Consider the following 27707-nt stretch of genomic DNA (forward strand, 5'->3'; position numbering starts at 1 on the left):
TCCTCTCAGAGTAAGGAATTCAGAAAAATCTTAGTTTTCCCTCTACTTTTTATAAAATGAGTAGTTTAATCTCTTCATGGGCTTCTGTTGCCACCACTGCTCCTCCAAGGGTGCATCCTTGCTTGGTGAGGAATGATCAGGGGCTATGTCCAGTCAGAGGTTCTAATCCTGTGCAGCCTGGCATGTACCTTCTGAAATGGGTTTTCTTTTCCAACTATAGGTTCCTCCCCAATAGACTTGCTCTTTTTGACAGATACTTTGTGGTAGACACACTCCTGAGACTGACCCCCCCCCCCGCCACTTCCTGAACTCTCTTTTTACCTTCCATAACACCACACCTTGCTTTTCTCTTTGAATAGCTGTTTCCCCTTCCCTTCCTTCCTTCCTTCCTTCCTTCTTGATGTTTTTTTTTTTTTTTTTTTTTTTTTTTGAGGCTGGCCTCAAACTCACAAAGCTCCACCTACCTCTGCCTCCTGAGTGCTGGGATTAAAGGTATGTGCCACCACTGCTGGGCTTGTTTTCCTTTTTCTGTTTCTGCCTTCGTCTTAAAAAGACTTTCTAAGCCCATGCTCTTCAGCTAGCACAAAAATCCAGATTCCTCTAGCTCAGTGGTTCTCAACCTCCTAAAGCTGCAACACTTTAATACAGTTCCTCATGTTGTGCTGACCTCAACCATAAAATGATTTTGTTGCTACCTGACAAGTATTTTGCTAGTATTATGAATCATAATGTGCACTATCTGATATGCGGCCCTTGTAAAAGGGTTGTTTGACACCAAAAGGGGCTGCAACCTACAGGTTCTTCTCTAGCAGAACTTTTAAACAGACTTCTTTCTCAAGTCAGGTGATTTAGGTGTCTAGAAGGTATCATTGGGTTACCGCAATGACAGACCAGCTTATACCCAGACTTGAAAAGTCCTTGATCCTAGTCATCCATATTCCTAGTCCACAATGAGTATCTATTTACCTATATAGCCTCTTCTCATTTGCCACCTACAACCAGACCCTCCTTTCTTCAGCTTTAGCGCTTGAGTTTCTTTCATCTTTCTTTCTTCCTTCGCCTTTTTTTCTCTCCTCTCCCTCTAAGCCTATACCCTTATTATTTCTCACCAACACCTTTTAGTTTTAGTCAATCAATCTAGTCTGTACTACCCTTCATGCTGATGAAGGTGAGTTTTCTTGATTACTCCATGACAAATCTGCTACCTAGGCAAAGGAATTACCGTGCTTGCCATCAGAGATGAGAAAACTGAAGAAGGCCTCTGTTCAGTACTGTCAAATCAGACCCAGCCAAACTCCACACTCTGGCTTGACAGCTATAGTGAAAACTGGGACTGCCTCCAGGGGCCAACTTCTTTCTAGGCTGCTGTGAAGCTGCACTATAGCTAAGACCAACTTGGCTCGGAGGTGGTTATAGTTTCAAACCAGGCCTGGAAATAGGTTAAAAAAAAAAAAAAAGACAGTGATCACAGGTGTTTGGTTTTTTAAAAAGCTTTTAATGAGACCTCTTTGTGGTCCATAATCTTTACAAAGGCCACTAATGGGCCAGGAGAGCATCTGTCAGCATTTATCATTGATTGTCTTGGTTAAAATTCTTTGGCTAAGAGCTCTGTTCTTTTTCCAGCTGTACTAGGGATCAAACCCAGGGCCTTGGCAAACTTGAGCAGGAGCTCTAACAACTGAACTATTCTTCAGTCATCCTACCCACACCCTTTTCTTTAAATCCTTGGTGCCGATTCCAGACCAGCCTTGACTCCTATTACTTATACTGTCATGATCTGGCTCCAGAGTCTAACCTCTTTCATTCTTTAAAGAATGAAAATAGGGACTTGTTTTAGATTCTCTGAGCCAATATAGCTAGGATACATTCCAGATTGGGTCTCAACTTAATCTAAGGAGGGGGAGGGGAGAGCCCTATTTAACTAGGTTCTTAATCCAAGGTTTATGTTTACAGTGGGGACTGATATGTTTCCACAATCCAGTGAAAATGGGGCTACACCACCACTACTGAAGAGGTCCCTTTCCCTTTATTAACATAAAAGTCCTTCATCGAGTGATGATCTTTGATCATTTGCCTTGCTGACTCTTGGAGCTATACACGCAGGGCCTCAAGCCTATCTAGCATGTCTTCTCCCTTGTTCCTAGATGATGGGGCCAGCCAAGAGCTGCGTGGGCCTTATATGCTCCTCCTGATCATCACACCACACCCTGGGTTCTGTTTGAATTCTGCAATGCTCACCCAGGGAACAGAGCTGGCCTCCACCTGCCTGGTCCTATGACTGACCACCCTCTATATGGTCTCACCAAAGAGACCCCCTACTCCAGGGTCATCCTGTTTCTCTCGTGCCTTTTGCTATTTTTCTTTCTTTTGTTCGGATGCTTCTGTTGGACTTGCCTCCACAGTGGGCTCAGGCTCCAATGGAAGTGATGGTGGTTTTGTGAGCTGGGCTCCTCCTACAACACCTTGCAAAAAACAAAACTTGAATTCTTAGTTATTCCATTTCATAAGAAATCATTTAAGAGGGAACTCTGTATTGTCTGAGACTATCAAGACTGTAGTGCATAACTGAAGGTATAAAACTTAAGCTTAAAGCGAAAATGTACAACAGCATGCACTTAATAATGCATTTCTAAACCTAAAAACTGACTACGCAGCTAAGCCTGCCTGTACTGTTATCTGCCTAACAGCTTGCCCTTGAGAAACAAATGCTGGTTTCCACTCTGGGCTTTTCCCCCTTGGCTAGTACTAAATTGGCCATGAGTTTGCAGTGTGCAAGCCTTACTCAAAGCTGGGATCTCTGCTGATAGGAGTAGCTTTTCTCCACTAAGTCTTCACAGAGCTCTGTGTAGCCTCCTACCTGAAGGGAGCTTCCTGTATGCCGCTGCTGAAGACATCGCCTGTCCTAGCGCTTGATTGGAGCCCAGAGGCTGCTGGAGAGCAGATTTGTTGACTGAATTGGTCCGGTGCTTTGACTTGAGATCTTTGACTGGCTTGGTCCAGACCAGTGCCTCTCCAACCTGGAGGGCAGCTCCCAACTTCTGAGCCATCTCTATCATCTTGTGCCCACGTGGGAAGAAAAAGAGCAATTGACAAGATCAGCAGAGCCAAGCTGCCTGCTGGTACTAGCAGTTGAAGGAGGAAGTACTTATAATAAGGAAATCACTTTTAAGTGCTGGGATTACAAGTGTTTTCATGCTTGGCCTATGGAAATCATTCTTTAACGGAGAATAGAAGTTGCTTACTGGATACCAAGGGAACTCCTTACAGGATCTCAAAATGCAATAATTCAAGTTTGATGCTTCACTGGCCAAACTGCCTGTTCCTGATAAACTGTATTAGTGAGAACTAATAACTCAGTAAACCTGAATTCTTTTGTTACTTTCTTCTAGCAATATTTGTCTAAGACTGTAAATTGTCTAAAACTGGCAAATTCGTGCTGCAATGAACATGAAGCCGGAAGAAACATGAGCTTATGATACCTTTCATCTGCCAGCAGTTTGCTTAATAACAGACATGGTAATAATGATGATAACATGATAATGATAATTGCTAATAAGAGACATACCTCAGAGTCAAATTCCAGAGGACTGTTGTCCTTAAGAAAGTTGACCTTCTTCTCCATCTCCTGGTACTGGGCCAGGGCACCCTTTTTCTCACCCTGGTTATACAGCAGCACAGCATAGTTCAGGTTTACTAAAGGGTTACACCTGTGGCAGAGACAGGGACTCTGTGGGACTAAGGCTCTGCTATAGTCATTTGAAAATTCTTCTCATTATATGAAATCAAAACAAAAATAGGGTTGTCCCCATTATACAGCAAAGTGCTGTTATGACTGACCCACGAACCAGTGTCAAGGAGCTAACTGCCCAAGCAGCAAAACAGGATAAGGACCGAGCCTGGCACCAACAAAGCCTCCCAGGGAGGGGCTGAACAAGAAATCCCAGGCCTGTTGTGTAGCAGATGCTGGTGGAATAAACTTTCCCCAGGAATCTCATTTATTTTTGATTAAGATGAGCCCAGAGTCCCAGATGCTAATCTGTTTAGCTTACAGCTTATCAGCAACCCAAGCCAGAGTACTGCTAACTCTTTAACTTGCTTTGGATTCTTGATTACAGAGCTCAGAACTGGAAGTTGTTTTCTACGGCTTTTAATTCTTGCCAAGCTCTACTTGCTTAAGAACCACAACCTTCTAAATTTATCCCGCATAGTGACTAAGCTGACTCCAGCAGCATTAGTCTTATGGCATACTTTGCAGAATAACACTCCCTGGCCCTTCCCCATAGAACAGAATGCTCACTTATCCAGGCGGACAGCTTCTGCATAAGCTCTCTTGGCATTTTCTGTATCTTCCAGATTGGTCAGAGCCACTGCCACAGAGAAAATCAGGAGAGCTCATCTTAGCAAAAATAATACTTTAGACCACTCACCTCAGCAAGCGTCCTACTTCTGCCACTGCTTTTCAGGTATTGCCTTGTCCAAGCCCAAACCAAGGTCTCCATTTGTCACCACCTGCCTCCAGCCTCTCGCTGACTTACAAATACTGCGACCACATCACTGTTCCCTACCTAAGAATCCTCATCTTATAGATGATGTTCTCCACACTGATTTCTAAAATTTTTAGTGAGCCACAGAACATTAACCTTTTTTTTTAATCCAAAATCAGGATTTCCCGAGAGTCTAATATAGCTAAAAATAGCTATTCTTAAAGGCAACTCCACCTCCCAGCAGCCAAACAGGCAACTATGAGAACAAGGAATACAGAAGGACCCTGTGTCATTCCACAGACACACACTATGTGGCCATTTAAGTCTAGTTTGTCCTTAGAACCGTGTGAGGCTGGCTCTGCTTTGTCAAGTTAGAACTAATGCTTCTGCCCTGATGAGACACTCTTATCTTACACTAAGGCTCTGAGCCTCTCCTGAAACTTGAACTAGCTTTGTATTCTGGTGTTCTCCAAACAACCATGTAGTTGCTTTTGACCTTTCTCTCATAAATCGAAAACACCACAGGAATGACCAAAATACACACCAGAAAATACTCCCCAAAAGAAATATTTCATTAGTTTGTTTTTTTTGTTTTGTTTTGTTTTGGTTTTTTGAGACAGGGTTTCTTTGTAGCTTTTGGAGCCTGTCCTGGAACTAGCTCTTGTAGACCAGGCTGGCCTTGAACTCACAGAGATCCACCTGCCTCTGCCTCCAGTGGGGATTAAAGGCGGGCACCACCACTGCCCGGCTCATTAGTTTTTAAAAGTGATTTTTGTTGTGTTTGTGACAGTGTCAGGGTCTCACTAATGTAGCTCAGGCTAGATTCAAATTCATTATCTTCCTACCCCTACCTCAAAAGCTTAGATTATAGACACCTCTGCCCACCTTAATTTTAATTTATTTTGTATGGTATAAATAGAAGTTAGGACTAGAATAATCTAATTTGACTGAACTACCAAAGACCAGTTATATTAACAAAAGTACTAATGGGATCAATGGGACAGCTCAGTGGGTGAGATGCTTGCTGCCTAATGACTTGAGTTGGATCCCTAGGGCCCATATGACGTGACAAAAAGAGACAAACATCTCCCTCAAGTTATCCTCTGACCTCCATATGTACACTGGTATAAATGTTTGTTTCGTTTTTTTGTTTTTGAAAAGAGACAAATGATTTAGTAACCATGATAAACTCCAAAGGTTTAACATTTATTATATTTAGCCATACATACAATCCTCACATTGATCCTGAGTATATACAATTAGTAGTGGAGGCAGAACTCCACCTTATACCCAGGTTCTTAATTATTGAGCTCAAATAAATTAGGTTCAGTATATATGAGTATATAAGGGCTGTTAGTACAGCTCAGTGGTAGAGTGTTTACCTAGCTACATTCAAGGCCCAAGGTTCAGTTTCCAGCACAAACAAACAAACAAACAAACAAAAACACCAATAGGAAAAAGAAAAAAAAAACATGTTAAGAGGAGAATTATAGGGGTCTGGAGAGATGGCTCAGTGGTTAAGAGCACTGGCTGCTCTTGCAGAGACCCCCAAATTTGGTTCTCATACCCACATCAGATGGCTCACAACTCTTTGTAACTTTAGTTCCAAAGAACCCAATGCCTTTTTCTGGATTCACATGTGCATAAACTAACACAGACATATATATATACATAATTAAAAATAAATTTTTAATCCTTTTATAAAAAGCTAGGTATAGTGGTACACACTTTTAACCCCAGCACTCTAGAAGCAGAGGCATGTACATTTCTGAGTTGAAGACCCAGGTATGTTTCAGCCCAGCAGAGATCACATAGTAAGGCCCTGTCTCAAAAAAAAAAAAAAAAAAAAAAGCTATGGATGTGGATGATCTTGACTTAACCTGTTAAGACTGAGTTCAAATCCCTCAGTTAAAAACAACCAGATACTTGGTCACCTTTTCTTTTAAACTTCTTCAAAGTGAGGCAGTAATTCTGATTCCTATAGGATCTCCAAAGGAATGTCTATGTTAGGGCATTTAGCTAATGACTATGATCCTAATTAACTTTTCCATCATTATAACTCACAAGAAGGGGTTTCTATATAGATGTGCCTTACCAGCCAAGAGCATGTAGAGTTCCCCCATCTTTGGCTGGAAGTTGATAGCCGCACTGAGAAAATGGAATGCTGATGCATACTGCTGCATAGTCAAATGGACAAGGCCCAGATTGTACAGAATCTTCCAATCGAAGGGTGCCAAGTAATTGGCTCGTTTTAGGCAGCTGATAGCCTGCAGAAACAAGAGCATTCCACCCAGGGTAAGACAAGCTCAGTAGACTCAATAGCCACATGGATAAGTATAAACAAGGACTATAAGAAACACTCACTGCCACATACTTCTTCTTGCCAAAGAAACACATTCCAATATTATTCCAAAGTGGAGGACTTTCTGGAATAGCACAAGCTACAACTCTGTATTTGGTGAGGGCAACATCGAAGTCCCCATGAGTCTGCATCATGCTGCCTGCTGCCAAGATGGCCTGAAAAACAGTGCATGTAAAGTGAGTAATTCAGTCATCCAGGAAGTCCAAGGCCATGTCTATATAAGCCATCAGCACAAGACACGAACAAGAAACTTCTCCAAACTACTAAAGCAAGTGCTTCTAAGAAATGTTTTTGGAGCCAGGTGGTGGTGGCGCACACCTTCAATCCCAGCACTCAGGAGGCAGAGGCAGGCAGATCTCTGTGAATTCGAGGCCAGCCTGGTCTATAGAATGAGTTACAGGACAGACTCCAAAAGCTACACAGAGAAACCCTGTTTGGAACCCCTCCCCTCCCAAAGGAAAAAAAAAGAAATGTCTTTGGAATCCCACAGCATGAAAAACATATACTATCATTGGCTCTATCTAACTCCATTTGTTTCTTTCTAGCTAGGGAAATCAGTATTCTGGTAACTACTGCCTTTCATCTTTGTACACTAATTGCTCCAGACAGCTCACATACACCTGTATATGGCTACTTAATACCCAGCTCTTTCTGCCTCAGGATGCAATGTGAGATGGCTTTAGTTTTTGGGGGGTTTAGTTTTTTTTGGTTTTGGTTTTTCAAGACAGGGTTTCTCTGTGTAACAGCTCTGTTGTCCTGGAACTCAACCAGTTTGGCCCCAAACTCACAGACATCGATCTGTTTCTGCTTCCCAAATGCTGGGATTAAAGGTGTGTGCCACTATGCCTGGCTTGGCTTTAGTTTTTATCAGTCCAGCCCTATCGTTTCTTTAAGAAAAGGTGTCAAGGTGTAGCCCACAGAGCCAGGCTACTGACTTACTAAATGATGACCGAGCTAACAGCCCAATCTAGTTACATTTTCCTCAGTAATGTTCATTCACTTGATTTTCTTTCTCACCCCCAGGTCAATCTGGAACTTGTAATTTCAAATCCATTAGGATCAAGACATTCTTCTTCAATAGTTGTTGTGGAAGATTGGCTAAATTCTCAAGTAACAAATGAACTCTAATGGCACTCAGTCTTTGCAGCAGTTTGTTACCACAAATGTGCTTCTTCTGATGTCGAGCATCAACATTTTACCAGAGTTTCAGTAAGAACTTTTTTTTTTAAAGATTTGCTTATTTATTATGTATACAGCGTTTTGCCCACATGTATGCCTGCACACCAAAAGAGGGCACCAGATCTCATTACAGATGGTTGTGAGGCACCATGTGGTTGCTGGGAATTGAACTCAGGACCTCTGGAAGAGCAGCCAGTGCTCTTAACCCTTGAGTTAAGGACTAACTTTTAAAAGTAAGAATTATATATAAAAAGTATTTTCAGGTACAGGGATGAACCTCAGTGGTAGATTACTTGCCTAGAACACATAAAGGTCTGGTTTTGTACCCCAGCACCAACATCCAGATACACACAAATTTAACTTTTTGGGTATTTAAAATGAGAAACCCATCTTCTGTTCCCTAGGGTCTGATCATCTCTAGAGGTCATGGGACCATGCACAGGAAGGCTCTGTAGTTCCACAGCCTGCAATACCTTGTAGTTGGCAGGGTCATAAGTCAGTGCATTCCCAAGATGTTCAAATGCCTTCTGGTAAACACCAAGCTTGAAAGAAAGCAAACCAAAGAATTTACCTCAGGGGGTGATGTGACGTTCAGGAGTCTAGCCAACTGTACCCTGAATGGAAACATGTAGTCATTTGTGAGTTTTCTTGACCCTGCCCACCCCTAAAATCATAATAATAACTAATAATAAAAATAAACTGGGTATACCAAATAAAATGCACATCTCCATATTTGTGAGATTGTCTTGTTTTTTTCTCCTGATAAGGTTAAAGTATCTTTTGCTAAAAAACCATTTCAGAAACACTCATTCTGATCCATATTGATGCCTCCTGACTGGGACTGTGATAGTTAGCTTCATGTCCCTTTGGGCCTGCTCACAAGCCAAAGCCCAGCGGTTCCGAAGCTAAACTCTTGGTTCTTCTTAAAGCAGTAGTCATAAAAGCTACTTTAGAAACACACAGGCTGAGCAGGGACCTGTCAGGTAGGCAGGGTAAGACAGCTCAGAGACCTGGGGCTTCGGGGACTCAAGTGGACAGAAGTGGCAGACATTTAGGAATCTGAAAGGAAGGGGAAGTTTCTCTTGCTTCTCTCTCCTGCAGGACTTTGGCTAGCAAGATAAACCAGCAGAACAATCTTGGCCTCAAAATCCCACAAAACAGTAAAGTATGTCAGATTCTCCTTTCCCATAACAATAAGATGATAGCCCCAACCACACAGCTGTCTCGTGTGTGTGTGTGTGTGTGTGTGTGTGTGTGTGTGTGTGTATTGCTATTATACTAGACTGAAACAGAATTACGACTTGAGAGCCAATGTCAGTTCTTCTAGCAGTGAGTATGTAAAACAAACCAAGGTTCATGTGTGTACTGTGACTGTTAGTAAAATGTGCCACATAGAGAAATGAAAGAGACCATCACAGATACAAACGCTGAAGCATTTCTAATGCCAGTGTGTGAAAAACAGTTTTCATTACCTGTAAGTAGAGTAATCCTAAAGTTGTAAGAAGGTCTGTATTTTCTGGCGAGAACCTGTAACAGAGAGATGCTCACAAGGAAACCATGGCTATGAGATAAAGACTTGTACAGCCATCTGCCCCACTGCCAACACCCAGGAGCCTTTATTAAACCTCTTTCTTTCCCAAGTAAACTTCTGAGGGCAGTTTGGCAATCTCCTTCAAAAGCAAAACATCTCAATCCTGGCAACAGAGAAGACCTGCTCAGCAGAACGAAATGGGACTTAAGACTCCAGACTCCTTTTCAAAGCTTCTGTCTGTCTGTCTGTCTGTCTGTCTGTCTGTCTATCTATCTATCTATCTATCTATCTATCTATCTATCTATCTATCTATCTATCTATTTGGTTTTTCGAGACAGGGTTTCTCTGTAGCTTTGGAGCCTGTCTTTGAACTAGCTCTTGTAGTCCAGGCTGGCCACGAACTCATAGAGATCCACCTGCCTCTGCATCCCGAGTACTGGGATTAAAGGTATGCGCCACCACCGTCCAGCCAGAGCTTTTCTTTTGAACCAACAGCAACCTTAAAAAAGAACTGCAATGAATGATTCATCACACTGAAATTAAGCCAAGTCAGTCAGGACACAATATGCTAGTCCTTCTGTTGAGAAGTCTCTCTGCCCCTTTCCCTATGCTTACAATGGTAGGTAGCCTACTTCCTATGTCATTTAGCCCCTGACACTGTGCTCTCTAAACTAACTTGCCAAACTAAACAAAAGAAGGAAGGCACATACCAGCCCTTGGAAAGACTTAGACACTGGTCTCTCACTGATACTTGTCTTTGTCAAAAAGCCAGGGTTGAGACCATCTGAATATAGGATCATCAGTCTCAATGGCTAACGCAACAAAGAACAAGGAGCTGTTTCATGCTTGTTCCCTGTAGGAAGTACAGAACCTGCAGAACTAAAACCCAACCCATGCGGGAGCTGGCAAACAACGTTCTCAGTGAAATTGAGAATCTGTCTCTCACTTTTTGTGGTAAGTATACATTTTGATCATGTCCCTTCCCAAACCACATATGTAACTTGTGCTTCCTACTCTTCTGATTCCATCAGTACCTATCCCTTACCTAAGAACAGTCTTCTCCAAAGCTTCAGGTCTTGAACCTACCTTCTCAAATACTCAACTTTCTAGTTTTGTCCTCTGGAAAGCCAAATGACTCAAATCTTTTGAGTGGTCACTATCACTACCCTCACTGGGGTTCACGTATACTAACTCAAAATGCTACCTTGTATAGGATAAGGGTCAGGAACAGGCCTACTTTTCAGCATTACAGAAGCCTCTGACTTGTTCTATGGCTCCTTCCAACCTGACCACATAAGCCTGACATTTTGATGATAGAAATTGCTATAGTGCTGGGCAGTGGTGGTGCACGCCTTTAATCCCAGCACTCAGGAGGCAGAGGCAGAGGCAGATGGATTTCTGAGTTCAAGTCAGCCTGCTCTAGAGAAGGAGTTTCAGGATAGCTATGGCTACCCAGAGGAACCCTGTCTCAAAAAAACCAAACAAAAAACAAAAAAAAAAAAAAAGAAAGAAATTACTGTAGCTTACCAAACACAAGAGATTTTTTCTGTCACAAAAATGTGGTTAAATAAAATGCAGAAAACAGCACTATGATTAATATAGCCAGGAAGTTCATCCTGTGGGCAACAAAGCTAAAATGTGACCAGTACACTACACCAGTTTCAAATTTTAGTCCAGGAGTCACACATAGTCTAGTCTGTGATCAAACAAGACACCTGAGCATTTGACTATAGCTGTCCTATTTAAAAGAACCAAGTCAGTTGCAAAGGCAGGTGGATCTCTGTAAGTTCCAGGCCAACCTCGTCTACATAGCAAGTTCAAGGCAGTCAGGGCTACATACTGAGATCCCATCTCAAAATAAATAAACAAAACAAGGTAATAACACACAGAAAAGACAAGATTCATGTGTCCCCAGAGAGGGAACTTGGGACAGTGGCATGAGAAATTCAGTTATCCATTATCAACAGGTTAGACTACCCAATGATACATTTTAAAAAACAGCAACATCAAAACCCATGATATTGGGACTGGAATGCAGCGAATGCAGCTCAGTTTTAGCACGTGTTTGATTAAGCATGGGCAAATTTCTATCCTCAGCATAAAAAAACAGAATATCAGTAACACAAAATATATTGGTCTTAGACTAAGAAGGCCAGATGTCTATTACTGTGCTAAGAGATTTCTGTTCCTGATATGATCTCTAGGAACACAGGATCTGCTACAAAGTATTAAACTAGACAGTCACACTGCCAGCTGACCCCAAATTATTGTTGAGTGCATACCAGCCCACTTCTGCTGCAGCTGTGTGTTCCTACCTAATTTCAAAAAGTGTACAATTTTAGGGTTATTTAAAACTAGAGATGCTTACTCCATATTTAGCTTCCAGTATCATCTTCCTTCAATATGGCCTGGAACACATGTTATAATTAGTTACTCAGTTTTAAACATGCAAGTGGAAAAAAAAAAACACCTAAGGAACCTAAATCCCAAGTTGGCCTGTGAAGCAGCTAGCCTCAAGTAAACACTGTTACAGAAGAAAGAAACCATCTATTCTCCTAAGAGTTTATGTATCTGTTCCATTGTTTTTCTCATTGCTTCCGGTAGATGTGCCCAACCTGTGCCCTGGGCTGCATGCATTCCATAATAGCTATGAATGTGTCCCAACAAAAATAGCAGACTTACAGAAAACTAAGATTTTTTCGTGTGTATATAATTTTTTGTTATTTAACTGTGCAGTTCTTGAGGGTGAACTTTGTAGGTGATAATTTCGTGTTGCAATGTTAAAAGGGAGGACATGCTGGTTAGAATCTAAGAGAAAGAGACACTTACTCCACTGCTTTCTTGTAGATCTCAATGGCTTTGTCCAAGTCTCCCTCCAGTAAGTGGATCTTCCCCAGCATTATGTAAGTCAGATCATGCTTGTTAAGCTGGAGGGCACTGTGCAACTGGTCTTGTGCCTAATTAAAAGTTAATGGAGTAAATAGAACCAAGTCAATACCATTGAAGGACAGTGGTTTTCTGTGGTGAACGTGAAGGCAGGCCTTTGGTGTTCTTATGTGGGAATACCTTGTCTCAGAAAATAGCTTTTGCCACCTAAACCCAAGCATAGCCTAGCTGGTTTTGCTGAGTTCATACAAGATAATCAAGTTTTTGAATGTTTTCTGTTTGACATTTACACCTATGACTTCAACTTCATAACCCCAAAGGGACATCATAGTGCAGTACAGAATACCACAGCAAATTTGATTCCACCTACACTCCTGACTGCCTGCACAACATTCTCCAGCTAGGCCTTGTTTTCCTCGATAAATATGAAAACAAATGAATACAAAAGCTGTTTTTATTTATTCATTCAACAAGTACTCACTGAGTGTCTGCTGGTCTAGACACCTGCTATACCAGAGTTAGCAAGAAAATAATGCTAAGGGGCTGGAGAGATGGCTCAGAGGTTAAGAGCACTGACCACTGACTGCTCTTCCAGAGGTCCTGAGTTCAATTCCCAGCAACCACATGGTGGCTCATACCTATCTGTAATGAGATCTGGTGCCCAGAACACTGTATACCTAATAAATAAATAAATCTTTAAAAAAAAAAGAAAGAAAGAAAAGAATGCTATGGCTGTGCCTGCCTTTTGGAGGCCCTGGGTTCAATCTCCAACACCACACAACAAAGAACAAACATAAAATAACTTTTTGCTTGGAGAAGCCTACATCTTAGTAGGCTGTATAAAACTTTTGTTCATTCACTGATTAATGAGGGCTTCTATAAATGCCAGGTGTTGTGTTTTTTAGCCTGTTAGGCTTTATAATAAATCTAAACATAACTCTCCATCTTAGTATAGATCCCTCTCCCCTGACTTAGTTATACTATGAACAGGAATGTACCTGATAAAAATATTCTCAGGAGAGAAAATTTAATCAGCTGTACAAAACTATAGATTCACCAAGAAAATTTATGTATCCCACTGAATATATATTTTATTATGTCTTACAAAAAATAATTCTTACACTCTAATTGCTAATAATGCAGATATCTTTTTCATATTCCTGAAAGATAGACTAGGTTTTACTGTGATCTTGCAAAGCCTTGTTAAGTGGGTATTAATAAGAGTCAGTCTTGGTGGCAGTAAAAAAAAAAAAAGAGAACAAAGCCTCATTCACCAGGTTACGAAGCAAACTACCTAATCACCATCACTACCCTTTAGAACTCTCAAAAATTCATCTGTTCCTCGGTTAAGACATGCATCTATAGGGCTGAAGAGATGGCTCACCAGTTAAGAACATTGCCTGATCTTTCAGGTGACCTGAAGTTTAAGTCCCAACACCCAATTGATGGCTCAGAACCACATGTTAACTACAGTTCCAGAGAATCTGAAGTTCTAGGCTCCAAAGGAACAGCATACACATAATACACAGACATACATTCAGGCAAAACAACCATAGACATAATAAAATTAAAAAATTTCAGTTTTAGGGCCGGGTAGTGATGGCGCACGCCTTTAATCCCAGCACTCAAAAAAAAAAAAAAAAAATTCAGTTTTAATTAAAGAAAAAAAACAGGTATCTATTCCCTAATTTGAGAACCAAGGTCAGCATTAACCTGCTTTGTCTTATGTCAAAGTCTTAGAGCACAGATTTGTTCAGAGCAAAATATAAATTCATATCAGAAAAAAATCTTATCATAAATCAAAATTTAAACCACTCTAAATTCATTTTTATTGACCTTAAAAGAAAAAAATCAAGTCCAGGCATGATAGTGCATCTTTAATCCCGGTGCTCAGGAGGCAAAGACAGAGGCAGAGGCAGTAAGATCTTTGGGTTTGAGCCCAGCCTGGTGTGAGTTCCAGGACAGCCAGGGCTACATAGAGAAACTCTGTCTCAAAAAAGAAAAACAAAACAAAAAGTAAAAATCGGTTGTTGTCAAAGCATAAGATGGTTCTTTTGGTCATGATGATGGCTCAAGGTGCGTACATGTTTCTTTGAAACAGTGTCTCACTAGCCTTAGAATTTGAAAGAGTGTCTCACTAGCCTTAGAATTTGAAACAGTGTCTCACTAGCCTTAGACTGGTCTCAAACTCAGATTCTTCTAAAATTAGTCTCTCAACTGGTGAACTTTCAGGAGTGTGCCACAATGGCCTGAGAAGGTTCACTTTTTGATTTGGGAGGTAGAGAGAAGGCAACTGGACCATCACTGATAGTCTAGAACCCACCCCCTCTTTTTTTTTTTTTTTTTTTTTTTTTTTTTTTTGGTTTTTTAAGACAGGGTTTCTCTGTAGCTTTGGAGCCTGTCCTGGAACTAGCTCTTGTAGACCAGGCTGGCCTTGAACTCACAGAGATCCGCCTGCCTATGCCTCCCTAGTGCTGGGATTAAAGGAGTGCATCACCCTGCCTCCACCCCCCTTTTAAAATCAAAAGTAGGAAAAAATGGGCTAGAGAGATGGCTCAGTGGTTAAGAGCACTGTCTGCTCTTTCATGGATCCAGGTTCAATTCTCAGCACCCATATGGCAGCTCACAACTGTCTGTAACTCCAGTTCCAAGGGATCTGACACCCTTACAACAGACGTACATGCAGACAAAACACTAATATCCATAAAATAAAAATAAATCATAAAAAAGTAGGAAAAATGAGTAATGACAAGTATTAACATGGCAGTAACTATAAAAGGCAATTTTTACTCCTCAAGTAAAAATTAACTCTACTGCGGACACAATGGACAGTGGCTCTTCTGTGACAAATGAACCACAGTGTATTCCAGCCAACCACGATCACCATTTTTATGAATTACCTTGTTGAACTCCTTTAGGTAAGTATAGCACACTCCCAGGTTATGGCAGATCTCCTGCATAAAAGAAAGGAAGGTAGTTAGGTGTTAGGCTATAGTTAGCAGTAGAGCACAGCAGTCTAAAGACTGTAGTTGAGGGTATTTGTGTTCATAAATACACGTGATTCTACAAAAAAAATTTCCTAACTGTATTTTTTTAATTAAAATTGTAAAATGTATGGTTGGAGTGATGGCTCAGCAATTAGAAGCACTGGTTGTTCTTGCAGAGGACCTGAGTTTGAGTTCCAACACCCGCATAGCAGCTCCAGTTCCAGGGAGTTCCATGCCCTCTTCTGGCATCTAAGAACCAGGCATATATGTGGTGCACAGACATACATGAGACAAAAAACACCCAGACACAAATAATTTTTCAAAAATTTATAAGATGCAAAAGAACAGATAGAATCTTCCCAGATCTATGGCTGATCTGATGAAACCTATAACATAGGTCAGTGGGGCAAACCCATTCTTTTCCTTTGTAAATTACACTTTATCAGAATACAGACTTCCTATGGCTCTTCTACACTAGAACTAAAACTATAGAGTTATGTAACTGTAAGTGTAAAAAAGATGCAATACTGTATAGAGACATATAATAACTATATACTAAATAGTCCTTTACAAAAGTCTGCCAACCTCTGACTTGCAGAAAAGAAAGATGAATCACAAATCCACAGTGACTACCCTGGCTGCTGACAGTTTCTAATTTAGTTCACTCTAAGACTGGTCTGTCTTCTGACCTAAGTGTTGTGAAATCTCTGGAATTCCTTTGTAATAAATCTGACTTTAGCAGCTTTAGAAAAGAAACCAGGAGTATGAAAAGTGTTCCTGGAAGGCAGCAAGGGCCCAGGGCCCTATAAGTAGTAGGGATGCAACCCTGTCTCAGGAACACAGACCACAGGGCTCACAGACAACTAGTTTAATATGTTCCACATCTCCTAGAACAACGAAACAGTCAGTGGTAGATAACCTATTATTCAATAGACTTGGTGTCAGATATTTTCATATACATTACTTTAATTTTCCAAGAAATCTACAACATCAATATAGTTTTTTTAGTTTTATAGGAAATGGAAACTCAGAGAAGTTAGTTTTCCTAACACAGAAAATGACAGCGTTAGGATTTTTTTTCCTTCTTTCTTTAGTTTGTAAACAGCAACACCACAGACTCATGAGCCTGACAACCATCCAATCCTTATCCTTTCTACTATTATTTTATAACCAAGTACCAAATAGTGTAACATTTCACTCACAAGTATTTCAGTATGTTTCTCAAATGAAAAGGTCTTTTTTTTTTCTTATTTTCTTTTTTTCAAGATAGGGATGACATGGTCTTAAAAAAAAAAAAAACTTCAGGGCTGAAGAGATGGCTCAACAGTTAAAAGCACTGGCAACTCTTCCACAGACCTGGGTTCAGTTCCCAGCACCCACATAATTGCTCACAGCTATATATAACCTCACTTGGAGGAGATCCAGTGTCCTCTTCTGGCCTTGCAAACACTTCCCACATTGCACACAGACATACATGCAGCCAAAGCACCTACACACAAAAGGAAAATAAGTAAATTTTTTAAAAAGTTGTTTTAGGGCCAGGCGATGGTGGCGCACACCTTTAATCCCAGCACTCGGGAGGCAGAGGCAGGTGGATCTCTGTGAGTTCGAGACCAGCCTGGTCTACAGAGCTAGTTCCAGGACAGGCTCCAAAGCCACAGAGAAACCCTGTCTCGAAAAACCAAAAAAAAAAAAAAAAAAAAAAAAAAAAAAAAAAAAAAGTTGTTTTAGGGGGCTGGAGAGATGGCTCAGAGGTTAAGAGCGTTGCCTGCTCTTCCAAAGGTCCTGAGTTCAATTCCCGGCAACCACTTGGTGGCTCACAACCATCTGTAATGAGGTCTGGTGCCCTCTCCTGTCCTGTAGGAATACACGCAGACAGAATATTGTATAAATAATAAATATTTTTTTTAAAAAAGTTGTTTTAAACCTACCTGAAAAACAAAAACAAAGCCAGTATGTCTCATAAAGGTCTCACATTTTTAAATTATTTCTCTTAAGCCACAATTGAAATAATGTCTATATTACCAATGACTGTGCCTTCAAGTCAAGCCTGTCTCCAAAACTTGTACATATTCCATTCCTTCATGCTATAGAAGTACATGAACAGACAAGAGAAACTCCACCTTTCTAGTCATTAATGCTCTGCACACTAATTGACCCCTAACCTTGTGAATCACTGCTGTGGGTGATATTGGAGAAGACAGCATCAATATTCCTCAAACAACTAACAGCATAGGAAATGTGGAAAGAAAAGCAGAATCCTATCTCTTCTAGAAAAGGACAGCAGTATCCAGGGACATCCTGCCGAGGCAGTAGACACTGCAGAACGATCTCAGATATAGTTAGCAATAATACACTGCAGGCTGCAATCTACTTCTGTTCTTCCACTACCTCGCTATGTGCCTTTGCTATGCCACTCCATCTCCAAAGCCTCAGATTTCTCTCTTGACATTAGTGGAAATTCTCCCTACTTAACAGTTGATTCTGAAGTCAAGACAATTGCATGCAGGATTATTATCTCCTTGTTAGAACCGGATTGTGGAATATCATGATGAGTACAAGAAAGTAAAGCTAAAAGATTTCCTACAGATATTTATCAGGTATCACATAGATGGTATCTGGCTGTTTGCTGTCCCAGGTGAGCTCTTTCAGCTCCACAGAGCAGCAGATGGGCTTCATATTCCCAGCACTCCTGACTCATCTTCCACCTTTTGTCCTGCTCTTCCTGAACTCCATCTTCAACTCACTGCCAAAGGACTATCTCAGCCAGTTTCATAGTTTCAGTCACTAACTTTATGTTCCTGACTCTAAAATGTTCACATATAACCTAAAACATCATTTATATCCAACTATACACTGGACATACAATAATAGAAAACGAGAGGTACGTTAAAAGCCAGAATTGCTGTATCTGATAGGAAGTGACAATTAGTGTACAGACAGGGCTGACACACTCAGACATGAGACACACTCTTGTTTTCCTTTTCTAGAGAGTCTCCCATTTACTAATAGGGAGTCCTAAACCAGTTGAATTCCAGTTCAAAAGGTATGTTCTAGCCTTCCTTTCAGAAGCTGTGGCTGAAGCACAGGCTCTATCAGGGCTTGCTCTTTCTAGCTTCTTTGAGCTCCTTATCTGAGAATTAATACTTCTGAGCTGCAACAGTCATCAGTTAACTAACTATGAGTAAGTTTCAGCCCTGAAATTCTAGGACTACCAAATAAAGTCAAAACCAGTGACATGGGTTTTCATAGGGGAGAAAAACCTTAATTTGTAAAGAGAATGTGTAGTCTGATTTTGTGCTGTAATTACATATAATCCCAAATTTATATAAACAGATGATGGAAATAAAGGGATAGGGAAAATGACTATGGTCAAGCTATGAAAATATCACAGTAAAACCCATTGTTTTGTACAATTAATATACACTAATAAGAAAAGGAAGACAGTGGAAGGAAAGTACTCAAAGAGCCACTTAAAGGTGCCATGAGCCAAAGAAAGGCAAAAGAAATAGCTGACTGATGGCCAAGCAGATAGGGGAAATTATGAAATGTGCAATGAGACAGCTATTGCTGATGCTTTCAAATTCCAAAGGTAAAGCAACTCAACTCCTAAAGTTCTTGGAAATCAGATAGATAATCATAGCAAGAATCAGAGCAGTGAAAAACTATCCGCAATACTAACAGCTGGAAACTATACTACAATGCCTGCACAGTTATGTCGAAATGTCATGCTAAAAACAGAATCAATAAGACAATTTGATCATCTAAGAATTCTAGACAAGGGCCAAGTACTATGGAGGCAGAAGGAAAGCAGATCTCTCTGAGTTTGAGGCCAGCTTGCTCTACATAATGAATCTGAGGCCAATCAGGGCTACACACATAATCGGACCCTGTCTCCAAAGAAAAAGCTACTTGATAAATGGAACCATTAACATGCTAAGAAAGAAATGATGTTTCTTACCCAATCTTTCTGATTAAGTTTAGCTGCTTCATTATATACTTCAATGGCGGCTTTATGTTTTCCCAGGAGAAATCTGTAAAAATACATTTTCTAAAATTATTCAAATTTCATTATTTTTGGTTTGTTTTGAGGCAGGTTCTCATGTAACTCAGGCTAGCCTCCAGTTCACTGTGTAACCAAGGATGGCCTTAAACGTCTGATCCTCATGTTTCCACTTTCAAGTACTAGGATTACAGGTGTGTACTGCCATACCCAGATAACCTAAACTCCTCTAAGATTAACTCTACAAGTTCACACTTTACACATATTCCATTGAGCTAAAACTTGCTAAGTTTGAGCTGGTTGTGTGGGAAAAGTAAGGGACAGTGCCGTGTCCCAAGAGCAGAATCTTCAGAGATAAGGCTTGCATTGGCAGTTGTTCTAAAGCCTTAGTCTCATACACACCAATGTTGGTGGCACTCTTCTGTAACTACTTCTTGTAGCACGAATAATAAAAACCCAGATACTGGGGCTCAACCTGATTATCAGAAAAACAAAGGAGTCAGCCACTGGCTCTTACCTCTACCTTAGACCAAAAATGGGCAAGATTCTGTCTCCACGAATCCTGAAGATTAAACAGCCCACACTCCACACTTTACTGAGTTCCTGTCTCTTCCCCCTTATATTTCTCTCTCTGCTCAGACATATCACTCCTGTCTTCACCTTGCTAGTGCTAGGAATAAAGGTGTGTGAGCCCAAGTGCTAGGATCACCTTCATGTGAGCTCTGTTTCTCTTTTAGATACATTAAATCTTGTATGGTGGCCTTGAACTAACAGAGATCTGTCTGCCTCTGTTTCCAGAGCCCTGGGATTAAAGGTGTATGCCACTACTCCCTGGTCTGTATGGCTGACTAGTATGGCTGCTTTGCCCTCTGATCTTCAGGGAAGTTTTATTTATTAAAACACAAATAATATACCACTATATTTCCCCTTTTTCTCTAAAAAAAGGCTATAACTAATACAAAAAAACTATATAGAATAAATACGATAACTACAGGCAATAATTACAATATATACAAGTAATAAATACATCAACAATGTCTAGTCCATTTATATTTGACAAATAAAGAGAAAATACTCTATATTTATGCTATCTTGGTGAGTCCAAAGACTTGTACCTAATTTACTTTCTAGCATAGCCTGCTTTCTGTGTCTGGTAAACAAAGAAAACTATATCTAATCTTCAACTCCTTCAGAGACACAAGAAGGAAATAATACTAACTGAGTAAGCAGAAAGTTCAAGCAAGCGACTTCCAAAAAATATGAGAAACAGGAACAGCTGGCTGCCTGGACAGTGATCTAAAGTTCCTCTGCGATGTTGGGACATCCATCTTCAGCCTACAGGCCCAGCACTTCCAACAGACTTCTCTTTGAAGCAGGATATTCTGAAGGGCTATCTCTCTTTGTCTTAACAATGTTTGGCAATCACTTTCTTTTGTGTCCTGCTTATCCAATTAGGACAGCATACTGTCAGCAGTTGAGGCAAGGGCACTTTCTTGCCCAGTGGCTTACTTTTGCCACAAAGAAAATAAACTCCATGTGGAGTTTCTTCGCTGCCTATCATTTTCTCAGAAGTAGATCCATGCTACCAGCAGACATTTTTCATTGTCATAAAAAAGAATCTATGTTATTAAAACATCTTAAGTGCCATATTCTGTAGATCTCTGAAGTGTCTTAAGATGACCTGTCTATCTAAAATATATCTTTGTTTGACCTTGAAAACATATCTAATATGACTACAACTTGATTATAATAGGTGATTAACTATAACCTGCATGTCCTTATTATCCTAAACAGTTAGTAATAATAATTTTCAAGGACTAGAAATTTACATTACATTGTTAAATGAGTTGTATAGGTACAATAAATACCTTGAACAACAGTAGAAATGTATGTACAGTATGGTCTAACAAAATTAATCTCAAATTTGTATCAGTAAAAAATTCATATACAATATACAAAAGTCCAATCCAATGTAAAATATTTAAAACTAGTTGTTGCTTTTTAAAAGTAGACTTAGTAATCTAACCTTTTATTTTATCATATCTATATCCTCCAGATAATCATAGATTAAAGGAAGTAAAAAAAATAAGCCATGTAAAAGTGGAAAATTCACAGAAAGTCTAGATTATGTGTATTATTGTGTTTTCTTTAAATTTTTTGACTTTGAAGGAGCTAAGTACAGAGAGACTTTTCATTGTATGTGCTGCTAAGCTAAACCAGCATGTATATTATTAAAGTATTATTACTTCAAACTTTGGGTCTAAGGATATGATGCTTTGGAAAAGAGGTTGTTCTTTTGTTTTTACAGAGGATGAGACCCTATGGATTGCTTCTAGACCAATATGGTATGATACACCACGCCTTCCTGAAAGATTGCCATAAACACCCTTAGAAAATTACTTCACTCAACTGGTGACTGAGATGAACCTAGCACATAGGATACACCATGAAAGAGCCAGGCAGTGGTGGTGCATGCCTTTAATCCCAGCACTCGGGAAGCAGAGACAGGCAGACGCCACAATTCTCCTGCCCAAGATGGATGCTGGTTAGACTCATGCTGGTAAGCCAGTCAAGTGGCGATACATATTAATGGAAATGGGTTAGATCAAGGTGTGAGAGTTGGCCAAGAATAGGCTAGATATAATGGGCCAGGCAGGAATTTAATTAATACAATTTCTGTGTGGTTATTTCGGGGGTTAAGCTAGCCAGGTGGTGGGACACAGCCCACTCCTCCTTACTACATCTTCCCTTTTTTCTTTTCAGAGTAGATTCGATAATCTACCTTTTATCATATCATATGTATCCCCCTTTTTTCTTTTCGTATGGGTATTGTATTATTAAATTTACTTCCTGCTGTCTGGGGTGACTGTAGATCCTGAAGAGAAAAATTTAGGATACTTGTCAAGTCCTGGAGAGGCAGCTCTATCATTTGTTGTCCGTTCTCTGTGTAATGGGAAAGTGCAGGGCTGGTCTCAAGTCCTGGCTAGAGTAGTCTGTGAGGCTGGGTCTTCTCAGCCAGGCACCTCAAAATTGTTCTGAACAGTTTGTAGTCCAAAGCCAATCTTTAGATAGTGTTTTTCAACTCAGTGGTGTTATCATAGTCCTGGAGGAATCGTTGTTGTGGGGCCCCATCCTCCTTTTGGAAACTTCAAAGGTCGCTTGCTGTTAGGCTCATGGTTCATTGAAAAAAACTGATAGAGACTCAAACCCAAAATCATGTACAGGAAGGTAGATAAAACCTTTTTTCTAGAATTGGTTAGTACTCTATATGATCACTAATATCATGACAAAAAGTTTAATATATATATTTATATGTTAAATATGTGTGTATATACATATATAAATCTTACAAAACTTATACCTTAAGAAAAGCTGATGGTCAATTTAAAACCAAAAGATTATGAGATTAGTGGCAATAAAATAGTCTTTAAATTTTTGTTTTTCTTCTGTTCCATATCAGGTGGCTCTTCTGACATGAGACAGAGATTTTGAATTTTACTTTAACAAGCATGCTTGGGTTTAGAGAAGGAGAGAGCCACACTCCAACTCCAAAGACAGGTTTAATCTTTAATTGGACTGGGACTACCAAAAGACCATTTGCATATATGTCTGTAGAGAACAGCAGAAACAAACATTTGGAAAGATTTAAGAAATGTTATCCTATTTGAAATGTGATACGCCAATAGGCCAATTTACTCTTTTTCTTGGGACATTTTTCTGGGTGATTTGTCCATTTTCTTCAGATGGCCCATCTGTTCAGTGGTCTTTTGATTTCTTAGTTGCATACCTTTATTCTCCTAAAAAGACAGAAACAAAACCCTTCCCCAATCCTAACTTTGAAGAGATTGTCTTTTGGCAAGTTATAGCTGATCAAATGATTGGATGTGTGTTATGAATATGATATGATTCCTGTTCCTGATTGTATCTTGTAACAGAATAAATAATGAAGTCAATTCTGTATCATCTGGTATAAATTCAGTGGTTTCAACATGCAAAACAACTCTTTCTGCATATTGCAAATTAGTCCCAATGTTGAGAGGTTCTTTAAAATCCCTTAGTACCATGAGAAGAGTATATATTTCTGACTTTTTGACAGAATCATAAGGGTTTTGAACTACTTTACTTAAATTTTCTGATTTGTAACCTGCCTTTCCTGATTTATCTGCATCACTATAGAATATAGGGGTTCCAGTTATTGGTGTGTCCCATACAATGCAAGGAAGGATCCAGTCAGTTCTCTTTATAAGTTGAATGGCTGCTTTGCTCTGTGATCTTTAGGCAAGGTTCATTTATTAAAACACAAATAATATACCACTATAACTTCCTATAGCATTCTATAAAAATAAACAAAAAAAGTCAAATAATTTGCCATTAAGCACAAGCTGCCATTATTTATCAACATCATCCAATAAGGGCAAGTCTTTTCCTCCTGAATCAAAATTTCTTTCCTTGATCATGAATTTGAAGGAAAAAAAATGATTTCTATGTAAAAATCATGCAAGTCTGAATGGCAGTGTAGGGAGGAGCATGGAGGTGGCACTGCATAGAACATTGGACTACTCTGAGAGTTTATGAAGACTTCAGAAGTGTTTCCATTTAGGAATTTGCAGGTCATTCACTCAAAATACCACAAGCTTATTATATGTCAAATACTCCACTAAATATCAGAACAGGCTATGAGTTGCTTATATGACTACAGAAGTGTTATGGTATAACACACTATGACAAACAGTGTTTTTATTCAACAAAAAGACTAATTAAGTTCCTTAATATTAGCTGACTTCCAGATTAATCCATGGTCTCCAAAATGAAGCCCATTCTACTATTTAGTATTCACTGGCCTCCCACCTCTCAGGCATCTGGCTGCCAGCAACAGGTTCTCCCTAGAATGCATTTCAGGAGAAAGCCTTTTTATTTTTCTAATTTTTTTTTCCGGACAGGGTTTCTCTGTTCTGGAATTCACTCTGTAGACCAGGCTGGCCTCGAACTCACAGAGATCCACCTGCCTCTGTGTCCTCAGTGCTGGGATAAAAGGTGTATGCCACCACCGCCTAGCCTAGGAGAAAGCATTTTATGTGGTCCTCTGTGATTGCTCCAATACTCACAAAGATCTGGCCACCTGTTTGAGATTATCAGCACACTGAGGGCTGAGAACAGCACACGTCTGAAAGAGTTCTAGGGATTCTTGGATATTTCCTTCCAGGCGGAAAATCAGTGCTGCCAAGCAAAAGAAAATAGAGAAAATAAACCACATTCTTGGATGAAGAGGATGGCATCAGAATAACTGGAGCAGGAGAAAAGATTCCACATCAGAGAAAGGGTTGAATAACTTTGAATAACTTATCATCAAATGAGCAGAAGCAAGTAAAGTGTTAGTAAGGTAAACCTGTAATGAGCTAACTTCCACCTGCCCTTGCTCCCAGCATCTTACCCAGATAACTGATCTTTTTGCAAATCACAGAAATTCTTCATAATATTTTTGCTGGGTGGTTGGTGGTGGCACACGCCTTTAATCCCAGCACTTGGGAGGCAGAGGCAAGCAGATCTCTGAGTTTGAGGCCAGTCTGGTCTCCAGAGTGAGGTCCAGGACAGCCAGGACTGTTATATAGAGAAACTTTGTCTCAGAAAACCAAATAATAATAATAATAGTATTTGAAGGGCTGGCGGTGGCTCAATTTGTTAAGTATATTTGTTACTTTTGCAGAAGACTAGAGTTCAGTTCAATTCCCAGTATCCACATGGTGGCTCACAATCTGTAATGGGGTATGGTGCCCTCTTCTGGCCTGCAGGCATACACACAGGCAGAAGATTGTATACATAATAAATAAATGAAAAAAAAAAAAAAGAACCTAGACTAAGTATATTTTTCAGTAAGGAAAGAAACAATATGTCTTACCTTGGACATAGATCGCATATTCACACAATCCCTGAGTCTCCTGAAGCTGTTCTTTAATCAAAGCCTAAAAGAGAAGAACACTTGAGTAGTGATTAAGTGTTGCCAAGAAAACAGTAGAAATAGGTAAGGCATGGATGAGATACCTAGGATACTAATACTGACTAGTCAGGTAGCTCCTTCAAGAGTTTTGTTTTTCTTACCATCACTTATTTTAGAATGAGGCTAGCAATCCAAGGGCTCTCGGCATATTTCTGTATATCCCTCATTTAGAATGCTTTTAGGGTTGAAAAGACAGCTCAGCAGTAAGGGAACGTGTTGCTCTTCCAAAGGACTGAGGTTCAATTACCAGCACCTAAAAGGCAGCTCATGACTGTCTGTAACTCCAGTACCTGATGCCATGTTCTGGCCTCCTCCAGCACTGCTTGCATGTGGTGCACAGACATACATGTAGGCAAACATCTGCACACATATATTTAAAATTTTTTTTAAGTTTTCTGTTTTTGCATTATTTTAAAAAGGAGCCATGAATTGTGGCACATGCCTACAATCCCAGAACTCAGGAGGTGAAGACAAGATCAAGAAATCATCCCCTACTAACTATTGAGTTTGAAACTAATCTGGGCTACATGAAACCCTGTTTCAAACAAAACCAATGAAACGATGACAAATATGAGATGACGACCACAGTGACTGTAAAGTCTACATTACTGTCTTGGGCTAGCGTGAAGGCAAACACACCTTTAATCCCAGCACTCAGGAGGCAGAGGCAGGTGAATCTCTGAGTTCGAGGACAGCCTGGTCTACTTAGGAAGATCCCGGTTAGCCAGGGATACAAAGTGAGACCATATCTTTAAAAAAAATTTAATTAAGCTACTATCTGGTTCATGACAGAAAAACTTTCTCAACCCCTATTTCAAATCTGATTAGTGAAGCTAGTACCACTGCAGACACTAGGGATTCTCTGATCAGCAAATCACATGGACTCGGCTCGGGTGCTTGTAGGAGCTCAAAAGACAGCATTTGATTCCAACTCAGAGAATTAAGGACGGCTTTCCAAAGTGAAGTTTCAAACTGTGTGTTGGCAAGGGGTGGAGGAAAAGCTGAAGGAGTGCTGGGCGGTGGTGGCGCACGCCTTTAATCCCAGCACTCGGGAGGCAGAGGCAGGCAATCTCTGTGAGTTCGAGGCCAGCCTGGTCTACAAGAGCTAATTCCAGGACAGGAACCAAAGCTATGGAGAAACCCTGTCTCAAAAAAAAAGAAAGAAGAAGGAAGGAAGGGAGGGAGGGAGGGAGGGAGGGAGGGAGGGAGGGAGGGAGGGAGGGAGGGAGGGAGGGAGGAAAAGAAGAAAAGCTGAAGGAAAAGAGAGGGTCAGAAAGAGAAGGACTGAAAATGTCATACTAAAGGGCTTGAGCATATGGGTAAATCTGTGATAGCTTTAAGCTGGTAGGAACCTGGTCCTATTTGCTATACAGAAACATACTAAAAAAGAGATAAGATTAAAGTCAAGGTTGATAGATAAACTATTATTTAAGATAATGAAATTTAAAGCAGGAAGGTAGGGGGTGCAAATTCAAGACATTCACTGCCACGCTGTGCTGCGGTCACTGCTGGCCCAGTCTGCCTCTCATCCCTCCATTGCTGCAGTCCCTCACCTTGCATGCTTCATAATCCTTCCGGATATAGTGGAGATGGATCAGCCAGTTCTGTTTTTCCACAATAGGAAACTCTGGAGCTAGAAAGTATTTTTTGACATAACAAACAATATAATCAGTGTTAGATCTTCTCCCTTAGCATATCATGTCTAAACTAACCATAAATAATTATGATACCATGTTAAATTCTTCATGGAATATGTAAATATCTTATTTTCTGAATTATATTTATTTTGTGCCTCTCCATGTGTGGGTACACATGTTCCACAGCTGTATATATACTTCTGTATATACAGAAGTCAGAGGACAATATTGGAGATGTTGGTTCTCTCCTTCCACCATGTGGGTCCTATGGATTGAATCTGGACTATCAGAGTGGCAGCAGGTCCCTTAACTCACTGATCCATTTTGCTGACCCTTGGACTAATTCTTGGTTGACATACAGTCATCTTCTAGGCCTGTGGTCAACTGACCCATGAGTCTGACTCTAGAGAAAGGGTAAAATACATACTGGACTAACAATCACAGCACATACTAACTAGCCCTACTAACTAGCTCAATCATTTGGTTATTAAATGAGGTAACAGCAGAATGATTCTCATATCCAGAAATGGTATAAAAATACTAATAATTATGTCAGACACTTGCATAATTACAACTGAATTTCATAAATCTCAGCCAATCAGAAGGCTGAGAAAGAAGTATTTTAAGTTCAAGACCAGCTTGA

The 27707-nt window shown here is 40.1% G+C and overlaps 1 protein-coding gene across 1 annotated transcript in view; it reads right to left on the reverse strand.

The window, feature by feature from the left end:
- Positions 1–1474: 1474 nt before the first annotated feature.
- Bbs4 (Bardet-Biedl syndrome 4) overlaps positions 1475–27707 on the reverse strand; it is a 36733-nt gene continuing 10500 nt past the window's right edge. Inside the window, exons 3-16 of the mRNA XM_050151838.1 lie at positions 26981–27060; positions 25329–25392; positions 24538–24649; positions 19391–19463; positions 15343–15396; positions 12386–12513; positions 9498–9552; positions 8499–8567; positions 6849–7001; positions 6580–6751; positions 4298–4367; positions 3566–3707; positions 2858–3056; positions 1475–2462 (exon numbers count right to left, since the gene is read on the reverse strand). Of these exons, the coding sequence (XP_050007795.1) occupies positions 2353–2462; positions 2858–3056; positions 3566–3707; positions 4298–4367; positions 6580–6751; positions 6849–7001; positions 8499–8567; positions 9498–9552; positions 12386–12513; positions 15343–15396; positions 19391–19463; positions 24538–24649; positions 25329–25392; positions 26981–27060 (1481 nt within the window). The 3' untranslated portion in view covers positions 1475–2352. The remainder of the gene's footprint in view (positions 2463–2857; positions 3057–3565; positions 3708–4297; positions 4368–6579; positions 6752–6848; positions 7002–8498; positions 8568–9497; positions 9553–12385; positions 12514–15342; positions 15397–19390; positions 19464–24537; positions 24650–25328; positions 25393–26980; positions 27061–27707) is intronic.

Source organism: Alexandromys fortis, unplaced genomic scaffold (genome assembly GCF_014885135.2).
Source record: "Alexandromys fortis isolate MF-2015 unplaced genomic scaffold, M_Fortis_MF-2015_v1.1 scaffold_70, whole genome shotgun sequence".
Lineage (NCBI taxonomy): Eukaryota > Metazoa > Chordata > Mammalia > Rodentia > Cricetidae > Alexandromys > Alexandromys fortis.